The 11,335-nt window shown below is 49.2% G+C and overlaps 1 protein-coding gene across 1 annotated transcript in view; it reads left to right on the top strand.

The window, feature by feature from the left end:
• Positions 1 to 7,258, top strand: part of CDCP2 (CUB domain containing protein 2) — an 18,251-nt gene extending 10,993 nt beyond the window's left edge. The window contains exons 6-7 of the mRNA XM_019530633.1: positions 4,842 to 5,020; positions 6,091 to 7,258. Coding sequence (XP_019386178.1) covers positions 4,842 to 5,020; positions 6,091 to 6,408 — 497 coding nt within the window. The 3' untranslated portion in view covers positions 6,409 to 7,258. The remainder of the gene's footprint in view (positions 1 to 4,841; positions 5,021 to 6,090) is intronic.
• Positions 7,259 to 11,335: the final 4,077 nt, after the last annotated feature.

The following is an 11,335-nucleotide window of genomic DNA, read 5'->3' as shown; positions in this document are numbered from 1 at the left end:
ATGGTATTTGCTGTATTTCAAGATAATTGCGTTCGAGCTGACCTGGGTGTCGGGGGATGATTCATACCCTATTTCTGCACAAGATGATCCTCTCTGGGTATGCAGGAGGCTACTAGTAAAGGAGCAGCCTGCTGTGTGTTTGCAGATGGGACTAGCACGGTGTGTGCTTTGCCCGTGCGGTGAAACGACACGTGTTAAGTAACCAAGTTGGAGGTGGAGAAGAGCAGCCACTGCTACTGTTGCTGTCGTCAAGGTGGAGCCCGGGTTGTGATTACAAACCTGATGTGTGCAGGGTTTTATAACCCAGCCGCGGAAGTTAATTCCTGTTCAAACTTGGTGCAACCCAGCCGCGGAAGTTAATTCCTGTTCAAACTTGGAGCAACGAACAAACCGCAGTGTTTGCTGGTGCCCCCAGCGCAGGAGCCTCCTGGGCTCTGCTGCCCACCATTCGCTAGCAAGGGCTGGCTGTTTTCGGACACGGCCGTGACTGTAAAATCGTCGGCTTCATCTCGTTTTGCAACCGTTGCATCAGCTTCCTCCGTGCTGGTCGGATTCGGGGAAGACCCCGTGCAGACAGAGGAGGGAGGATGGTGGGAGTCAGAAGATGCTTCTAATTTCTGCTCTGCCCCAGACTTTCTTTGTGACCTGAAATGACTCACTTAGCCACCCTGGGTCTCAGGTGATCGCTTGATAAAACCTTTCCCTACATGAGGGTGGTGAGCTTGGATTCATTTCTGGTTGAAAAGTGTGCGGGGATCAGCGAGGGGAACGGGCAGGAGACTCTGGGGGGGCTCCCTGCGTCTGCTCTGAATCCGATCGCCTGAAGCCTGCAGCGGACGAGCCTGCCTTGCCTGTCACAGCTTAGTGTGGGTTTTTATAGCAGCATCTCCTTGCTCCGGTTGGTAGCCTGCTACCAGCCTGAAAGGGGCGTCCCATCCCGTTACTGTCCCTTGAGTTGGCAAGTCGCCGATGAAAGGGAACACAGGGGGCTAAAAACTAACCCCCATTCACAGGCATCACCCAGAAAATGGAAATAACTGGACACATTGCACTAGCTCGTTACTCAGAGGATCTTTGCCCCAAACTAACGAAACCCAGAGCAGGTAGGGAAAGAGGTGCCCGGAGAAGTGAAGCTGCTTGCCTAAGGTCGGTGGGACAGCCTGCGTCTGAGCTGGAAAGTGAGCTCGGGCCTCTCGCGTCTCCCCCACCAGCCCGCGTTTCGTAAACAAATGTGATTAACATGCAGTTGTGAAAGGAAGAACTAGAACATGAAACCACTGTCTTCCTCGGTAAATGAACACGGCATGTTCGTTTTGCGCACTGGCTAATGATTTATGCAGCTGCAGCTGCTTGTAATCAAGAGTCTGTGTGGTACAAGCCTACTATAAACATCCTCTGCAAAAGACGGGACCGGCGTCTTGATGAAACGCCGGGTTGCTTCCTCTTGTGTCCAGTGAGCCCCTCGCATGGCATGCTTGGGCTTTTCTAGACAAGTTACAGCTCAAGGACAGGGGGGTGGCCACGGCATCGGCCGAGGGCATGTGAGGTCTGCGTCCTTTACCGAACCCGGCCAAGAGCTCCTCGCGGCACTTGGAGTAAGTCCCCATCTCGAGGCATCGCTCGACTATAAAGAGCGGGAACTGCTTCTGACGCTTACATTTTATAGGTACCACAACCAGCACACTTAGTGCGGGCCTCACACAGAGGCAGCCTTAGGGGTGGGTGACATGGATGACCACCCAGGGCGCTGCAGTCAGGGGGCACCGAACACACGCACATGCACACACACACACGTGAGCAGCCCACACTCACAGCAGCACTCTCCCCACCCCGCCCTGCCCTGGCAGATCCCTGCCCCCGCCTGCCTGGCGCTGACTTGGGGGTGGGAGGCACCAAAATATGTGCGGCGGCACCCGAACACGAGTTCACCCAGAGCGCCATTTTCCCTAAGGCCGACTCTGGCCCTACACTTCGTTGGCTCTCCTGGAATACAACAAGGCTTGGTGGGATTCAGTGTTTGTTGGTAAATGTTGATGGACACCAGCTTCATCTCACGGACCGATGAAAAAATATTTCCGCCATTAATGATCAAAATGAATAGAAAGGGGACATAAAAACGATGGCTGATGGAGTGTGGGGGATGACGGGGGAGCAGTCCTATGAACTGTGCTGATGGTAGTTTCGATTGCAACTCCCAGGAGCCACAGGGGACTGGGAGCCAAGGAAAAGGAAGTGACAAAGCAAACACAGGAGCTTCGGGTGAGCGAAGCCAGAACTGATGGCAGCTCTGGTGGGAGTCCTACAGCGGTTACATTTGTCATTAATAAACTGTCTACTCCCCAGACTCCTTATTTGGTACAATCCTGAAAATTTAAATCCATTAAAAAATGAAATAAACGCTTAAAAATAAACATCAATACTAGCCGTCAAAGTGATTAAAAAATAAAGGGTGTCTCTGGATGTGTGCAGGCGTGGGGCGTGCATTTAAATTGGAGTGGTTCCCAGAGAGCTGCTTTAATTAAAACACCTCACCATCATTTGTATTAAGCGCCGCACATTTCAAAATGGCCTTGGGGGGCGCTTTAACTAAAGCTCATTCAATGAGTTTTATTTAAAGTGCCCTCGCAGCTGTTTTGAAATGTGGGACACTTAATACACGTGATGGTGAGACACATTGGAGCGTTCTCGTTAGAACTCGATTAATCGAGTCTGTTCCGATGCGTTCTAATCAGAACACAAAGGCGCACGTGTATAGGCGCACAACAATCGAACTCTGCCAAGCCTAAATATCAATAATAAACACATGTGGGCTTGAAGTTGCTCTCCTGAGCTTTGTATGCATTCGAAGAATGAGAGCCTGTGGCAGTAGGAACACTAGGACTTTTTATATTGGCATTATCACCAAGGGAGTTGCCTTGGTGGCAATACAACAGAGAGTAGGGTAGAAGCAAGCACTAAAGGCAGTGGAGTTTCGGTACTATTGTGCACTGGTCAGCACTGGGTACCAGACATGAAACCATGTCAACAGAAATCAGCGGGCTGCATCGGCTCTGTATTTCTTTATTCTATATAAATATTTTCCTTTCCAGCGGGCCCATAAAAGGAAGCAAATTGGGTTGTGGATGTGATTTATGGTCATTTAAAAGAAAGTCTTCCAGCAGGGTGAAAGGATCCATTTTCTCTTCCTCCTCTTGATCTAATGCACTCTAGTTATTTGGTAAATCTTTTAATGGTTTTATAATGTACTGAATGTAGCCAAGTGACACCATTTTTTCATGTTGATTGTATTGTATCTTATCAGTTTCATAAGCCTGAAATTCTAACAGAGTTGGAATAATTCAATAATTTATATTGCTGAAGTGTTTGGTTTGAACCCTGATAAGCGCTACCTTTGATTGCTCCAGGTTTTTCTTTCTGAGAGGCTTATGGATTTGTTCTCTGCATGTAGAAAGCCCACATACTTGGCTGGCAAACATGGAGGTGATCATAGCACTGTAGATCAGGGGTCTGGTTCTCCATTATCCTGCTCCCCATTGAGGCAGTCACGCAAGTGCGTAGCTGGTGCGAAACGTGACTGGTGGCATTTTACATTCAGTGTGCATGAAGCAAATTGACTCACAGGCCACATGCACATGAGCGCAGCTGCTTGGTTGCACAGGGACAACAACGAGCAGTGGGACACCTTGTGCTGCTGCTACTTGTTTCTAAGTCACATGCTGTCTGGTACATGGCAGGTTACTCCAGGTAGGGTAGAGGAGGCTTGGGCCAGCACTGGACTGGCCCCAGCAGCCTTGCCTGGGGTCCTAGTTTCATAGTTTCTAGGGTCGGAAGGGACCTGAGCAGATCATCTAGTCCGACCCCCTGCCATGGCAGGAAAGAGTACTAGGGTCAAACGACCCCAGCAAGGTGTCCTGGGGGGCTTCTGGGGCTGCCACTCAGATCCTGGCCGGCAGCTGGACAAGTTACAGCTCAAGAGCAGGGGGGTGGCCAAGGTATCGGCCAAGGGCCCACCATGATCAGCCTGCAAAAACAGCAGCTGGTCCTGCAATCTCCCACGAATTTGGCCAGGCGCCTCTTCGAGTCGCGTAGCTGCCTCCCCATTCAGAGGTCTGGTAGAAACGCCCTGAGTATCAATCATGTGTCTGTGGACACAACTGATGTTTAAAGCCAGCCGTGCCAAGAGTGAGTTACCAGCTGGCCTGGAAGGTGCGCCACGGGGCAGGATCTAGGATAACTAAGTCTCAAGATATTCAGGCCTTCCTGAAACGTGCCAAACACTTTGTAAACACCCACCGAATCAGAAATGCATGCGTATTCAGCTGTGCCCCAGTGGATGTCGGAGGAAAATAATAATATTTGTATTATTAAAAAATAATTATATAGAAAACAATTAAAATAATAATCCTGATGGTAACTTTGGGGAACTTTTTCTTTGCCCTCTGGTTTCTGAGCCTTTAGGTGACACCTGAGTCAAGTGCTCAAGTTTTTCTCTGTTATCATGGGGGCTTGTAATTTTTCCTAGGCTTTTTAAGGGAATGCAGAGAGCCTCGCCTAGTCACACAACTCCTAAATACCAAAAACAAAATATCACCAGACTCTCATTAATGTGAAAGTTGGCAGCTCCGGGCCCCTTGGACCTGAATGCCAGAGCAGACTGTTTTGTTTCATATGTTGATAAAAAAACCCGTTGAAAATAGCTGTAAAACTACTCTACACTGGAGAAATACTCTCTGCTTACAACATCTGTTGCAAACTACAATATTGGAAACAATCCCCTCTCCTTCCAGTTCCTCGCAACTTTTGAGATGAACTTCTTGCTCGCGTTCTTCTTCCCCCTCCAGTTGTGCCCATGAACGTCAGCTGCACGCGCACGGACTTTCAGATCCAGATCCCCATGAGGTCTCTGGCTCAGCTGGAGAGAAATAAGATCTACTTAGGGACTCCCTCCTGTCCTGCCCAGGTGGTCGGCCTGAACTTCAGGATCCACACAAGGTTCGACACCTGTGGTACCGAGTCCCAGGTAAGCAATCAGCATAACACAGTATGACTCGTAGTCCCCTGCAGTAATGCAGTAAACCCTGCTTCTATCAAGCTACATAGTAAGAGATTGTTCTGCAAGATAAACAAAATGTGGGGAAAAAGAAGTATTTTCCCTAATTTATAGGCAGGGGCTGATGTTCAAAGCGATGCCTTGGCAGAGATCAGTTTTGCCAGATTGGATTGTGATATTTTTTTCCTTTGGACAGTCTGACCCATCTGCCGTGTGAATGCAGAGATGGGACAAGGGCCAAAAGAGCCCGAGGAACCCAAACTCAGTGGCCATCTTCAGTATTGCCAGCTCTCAGGATTTTTGGTTGTTCTTAAAGTCTATGCTTTGGGTATGTGAAAACTTTAGTTTTTTCTTTTATATATGTTTCTATTTATATACATATATATAAGAAAGAGCTACGTTTTTCACATTCCTGAAGTGTAGACTTCAACAGCAACACCAAAAAGCATGAGAGTTGGCAACACTGCAGCTTTTAGCAACGTGTCTCGGCGTGTGGCCCAGGACAGAGCCCAGGACGAACCATGAGACCTGTCCTGTTATGACCGGGCCACTGGCCTGGTTTACAGAGGAGAGGACCACCCGGTGCTCTCGTTGAAGTCCCTGTGGAAATAAAGCTACATCTTTCTGGGTAGTCAGAAGACATGTATCCACCTATTTTTTGCCTCCTAATCTAGGCTCAGACACGGGCCACGGTCACTGCAGGTGAGACACGTGTCTGTCAGGATTGATCTCGCTACACTTGGTCAAGCCTCAGAGTAAGATGATGGACTAGGAGACCTGCTGAGATCACTCCAGGCCCTATATACCTTCCTGACTCTAGCTCTTAGCACACATTTGAGCCACATGCTTTTAAGCTGTTGGCAAGAAACCACTGTGAATGCATTGCACCCAGTCTTTGTCTCTTAAGTTACTAAGGCTTGGCATTGTCTGAATGTTGCTACATTGTGGGCGTGGGGTTTTCTGTGGCTGAAAAGAAGATATCAGTTCACCAAACAAAGACAAGTCAAATACAAAACTGAGCTTTAACACCTGTCCCACAGAAAAGAAACAACACATCCATGATCGTTAGCATCCTGTACATCAACTTTTCATCAGGAGACCAGGAGGACGTTCACAAGTACGAAGTGCAGTGCGAGCCCAAAAGGAAGGAAGCCTCCGTAAACCTCCTCTCAGGCTCCGATCCCTACCGGCTGAGCCAATACGCCAAGAACCTGGTGGAGTCCCAGCAACAGGACACCGAAGCCATAGACACCTACGAGATCAAGAGCCAAGACACCAGTGACATCGTCTTCATTAGCATCTGTATCCTTGCCGGCATCCTCATGGTGATTGCCGTGGTTGGGCTAGTGTTGCTATAGGAGCCTGCCTTTAGGACTTAAGTCACTGAGGCCAGTGCTCCCTTCTTGACTGCTCCCCCCCTCCCTGATCACAAACTGACCTTCATAACCAGCATCCTGAAGACACTGGGCCACAGCCTGTTCCACCTGTTAGGTGTCTTTGGGCATCTAGGCAACTAAGGGCATGTCTATACTGCTTTTGCAGAGCTACAGGAAACACATCCCTGCACACGTCTCCTCTATGTGCGCACAAACCCCAGAACAAAACCATGAAGCTGCCCTGAGGACACTTCTCCAGAGGAAGCCTGGATTGTAGGTCCTCAGTCAGACAGGGCTTGAACCACTACGTCCCATTTCCAAACTCCCCATGTACCAGGCCACGAGCTAGCTAGGGCCTAAGCATCCCCCAGCACTACTGCTGAGGCTGGCTCGCTAGCCAGTTCCAAGAGAAAGAGTCCTGGAGCAAGAAGACAGTGTTTCTCTGTGGCCCAGGGAGGAAGCATTGCCCTGGGAGGGAGACCTGGGTCCCGGCCCCAGCACATTTTCTGCAATGACTGATCCATCAGCAGCACTGGGAGAACAAGCTGGGAGCAGGGGCCAGAGCCCAGGCTTCCCTCCATCCCAGCCCCGTGCCATCTCACTAAGCCAGCTCCTTGCATGCTGGCTTCATAATACTTTCCCTCTTGGCTTACCCATGGCTCAGCTTCAACAGGGGGGTTGAGATGCCTTTGCCCCCTTCCCTCTACCCAGCTCACATGCTGGTAGATAAGACAGTTTGCTGGGAAGTGGGAGCTGTAGGTTCACCCCCGCTCTGGCTAAGGAGAGCCTCAAACCTGAGGCTCTTCCTCCCTGGAGAAGTGCTCTCACCACAAGTTTGTTGGGCTAAGTTATTAGTCCACTGTTATTTGGACGTTTCCCTCTAAGTCAGGGGTGGGCAAAATGATGGATTCAGCCTGTGGCCAGACTCCATTTCCCGGTAACCCAGCCCCACTGCCCGGGCGCCCCAGCCTGTCCACCCCACACCCACTGCCGAGGGCAGGACCCACGCGGGCAGGGTGCACAGCTGGGTGGCTGGGATGGGGCAGTGGCTGGGAGTGAGACTGCTGGGCAGGGCCAGAGAGAGCCCAGGATTTTGGGGTAGTGGCAGTGCGGGGCAGAGCTGTGATCTGCTGCCCACCCGCCCTTGGTAGCAGCAGCCAAAGGAGCCCCTGCCACAGGGCAGCCAGAAAACGGAGTCCACCACAGGCTGGATCTGGCCCGTGGGCCCTATTTTGCCCACCCCCGCTAAGTGGTCTGGATTCCTGTATGGGACACAACAGAGGGAGCTCTGTTCTTTCCCAAGTGGATCAAGCTCGCAGAGGCGACCCATTGTGAGAATAAGGAGTCGTGTACTTTCACAGGCAGGTTAGGGAGCAGAGAACAGGAGAGCCCGGGGACTCCCCGGGTGCCTTTGGGTTGTACTCTGGGCTGGGACGAGTCATTTCTACCTTAGCTGTGGGAAAGGTTTGGACCCAAGCATTTCAGTATGATTTTGTTCCACCCTGGTCGAGTCCCCGAAATCCGTGACATGTCTCTGCATCGCAGGCCTTCATCCTAGCCGTAGCACTCCGGCACACAAAGCAGCAAGGGGGAGAAAGAGCCATCTCTCTCGTGTGAATGACTGTTCAGGGACTTGACCAGGGTGGGACGGGATTGCTCAGCACAGGGGTGGACAACCCGTGACTCCGGAGCCACAGGTTGGCCGCCCCGGCTTAGAAGCTGAGGTAGCACTTCGGTTGCTAATAGGTGGAATAGGATTTGGCTAATTGCCCTGGTCGTAGACTTTTAGGGCAGCTGCTAAAATGGAGGACTGTAGTGGAGGTGAAGTCCATCCTCCATCTCCTTTCAGGGCTCTACAGAAATTCCTGCGACAGGCAAACCCTTCCTGTTTTGATATTTTCCCCTCCCATCTGTCCCTATGGCTTACAGATATGACTCTTGTGCTTCATGACTAGTCTTACCATGGCTTGGATGTGTTTTCCCTACCACATTGCTACTCTAAAAGGAGCAATGTCGTTTGCCTATAGCTAGAAAGAACCAGTAGAAATTAATTTGGACTTCAATGTTCAAATCCACCAATCTAATATAACTAAGTGCATCAATATTTTCAATACATGATTCTTTATGTTTGTGTGGGTAACATATATACTTTTGCGCACCTGTTATATAGGTACATATACAGTACAGAAACAGATATGTTGGAGTGACGTTGTAGCCATGACAGATCAGGAAGTATGTGAGAGGCATGAATTTTTGTGGGTGATATTTTTTATTGAACCAGCTGCATAGCTGGGAGAGAGGGGAGAGGAGTGTACGTAGAGTATCCCTAGCAATCGGTCTACATGCTCTGTTGTAACGTCCTTATAATAAATTGTGTTTGTCATGTAGCTGACCACTTCATCTGCCCGTTGCATGCTCATCCATCCATCATCCATCATGTTCATCTAACCAGGACTTGTTCTAACACACTACCCTCTTGAGTAGCTTCAAATACCCTGCAGAGAAATTTTTCCTATTTCCCCCTGCGTGTCCAGGATGAGCAGTATTTACACCTATACCAATAACACTGTCATAATCCAAAATCTCTAAAAATGGCTGATTTGTGCCTTTTCAATGGATCAGCATTTACAGTCCTGGAGGATGTTAATGTACAAAACAAAAAGTACACATAGGTAATTTTTAGAGATGAAATACTGCATGAGTTATAATTTCCTTCTCTCTGCAAACTTTGCATAGTTGGATGCTTAAGGTGAAGTCCTACACCTGCACTCCCCTCCCCCACCAAGTAAATCTCCAGGTATTTTTCCACTGACTTCAATAAAATCAAATGTCACTATAGTAACTAAAAAAGTCTGACTTTGCAGGCGAAGGACCACAAAAATCATCCCCAGCATTAAACATTGTTAAACGTTTGCTCCATGGATGGTCTGTTAAATAGGCGGCATCTGCAGAGGGTTAGTGGATGGTGAGGTCGGCACTTGAACAATCCTTGAGGTAACCTGCATAAGCCATTTTCGGATGCTGCTTGTGATGGGTGCAGCCATCCCAAAGCATGCCAAGAACGTTAACGCTCAGACTCTTTGTTCAAGTCTGTAACAGGCTGTACTGGGGTATTCGCTTGGTATACACAGGGAGGGTACTAGAAGGACTATTCCAAGGAATGGTTATGTTTCCAATTTTGGAAAGCTGCAGCAATGGAGGCGTAGGTTAAGTATGAGGGAAAACTTGCTCACTAGGACAGTAGTGAAACAGTGGGACAGGTCACCCAGAGAGATGGTGATATCTCCATCTTTGGAGGCTTTTAAGACTCGGCTAGACAAAGCCTTGCCTGGGATGATCTAGGTGGGGCTGGTCCTGCTTTGTGCATGGTGTTGTGGCCTCCTGAGGTCCCTGCCAACTTTAATTTTCTGTGACTCTATGACTTCACCATCTTGGTGTTTGGAAGAATCAAAGATCTTGCAGCTTTTGGGAAATTCCTTTTTCAGTAACATAAAGCGAGGGGTTTTACTACAAATCATGGTGGTTTTAGACAGGAACAATCCCTCCAACTAGTCAAGGGGATGTCCCCATCTGAATATTTAGACAGCATCTAAATTACCATGCTACTTGTTGTTGAAGTTGCAGCACTGCCCACGGACCGTCAGGCTGTTTCCAAACACAGATGGAGACACAGTCGCGGTAAGACATGCTGGATCCCCTTATCTCTTCCCTATGACTGTTGCAGGCTGACTCGGCAAGGAGGGAATATTTCTTGCACCCCTGCAGCACCTTCAGGCTGAGACTGCAGCTTCTAGGTGACCGTGTTTGCCAAATCCCATCTTCCTTTCACCGTTCTCCTTGCTGCCCAGGCCTCTGTGCTGAAGAACAGCGGCTCTGGGGTGAGGAGCACCTTGCGGGATTCGATAAGCCTGGAAATGCCTGAAGGGTGGCTCTAAAGAGGATGGTGACAGGCTGCAGGACAGGATAAAACGGAGGGGTCTTAAATTACAACCAGGGAAATGTAGGTAGGATATTAGGAAGAGCGCTGTAATGGTGGGGGTGGCTGAGCACTAGAAGAGTTAGAGAGGCTGTGTAATCTCCACCCTGGGGAAGTTTTAATGAGCAGGTTAGAAAGACCTCGTCTAGGTTGGTTTACTCAGGGATGCTCCTGCCTTAAGCATGGGCTGAACTAGAAGCAGCCTCCTTAGGTCCCTTCTAGCCCTATTTTTGAGAGGATCCCGTGATTCAAAACTAGAGGCCTTGCAGTCTTGTTGTGATCCCCCAGTCTCATGGGAGAGCAACGGCTTGGTCCTCGCTAGCATCTCACACCTTTCCAGAAGGAAGCCCCTTTAAAAAGCTGCAGTGTGTAAAAAATATACTGTGGTGCCGAGAAATCCTAAAATAACCCGCGTCTAAACACAGATGTCCAAACACAAAAAAACTGAGCCTCGGGGTGGAAAGCATTTAGGTGGGTAATCTTAGAATCCTTTTTTTAGCAGCTTTGTTCCTGACTGTGCATCCTTTCTCATGAAGGTGCTAACACCGCCAAGAACGTTCCTATAATAATGTCTCATCATGCAACAAAAGCCTCCTGTTAACAGGTTTCCCTCTCAGAAGGGTTAACGACTGCCAATAGGACTCCAACTTGGATAGCCACGTCACGTGGGTGCTAAATCAAACATTCGACTGCCTGATTTGTTATTCCTTTTGTCCAGGTATGCCGCCAGACTAGGCAGGGCTGGGATTTTGGTGATACAACTACCCAGTACATGGATGGGAATAGGCAGCTGTCTCATAGTTTCATAGTTTCATAGTTTCTAGGGTAGGAAGGGACCTGAGTAGATCATCCAGTCCGACCCCCTGCCATGGGCAGGAAATAATACTGGGGTCAAACGACCCCAGCAAGATGTTCATCCAGCCTCCTCTTAAA

Source organism: Crocodylus porosus, unplaced genomic scaffold, assembly GCF_001723895.1.
Source record: "Crocodylus porosus isolate Cpor-Errol unplaced genomic scaffold, CroPor_comp1, whole genome shotgun sequence".
NCBI lineage: Eukaryota > Metazoa > Chordata > Crocodylia > Crocodylidae > Crocodylus > Crocodylus porosus.
Note: the sequence above shows the minus strand (reverse complement) of the source record. Positions and strands in the feature narration are given on the sequence as shown.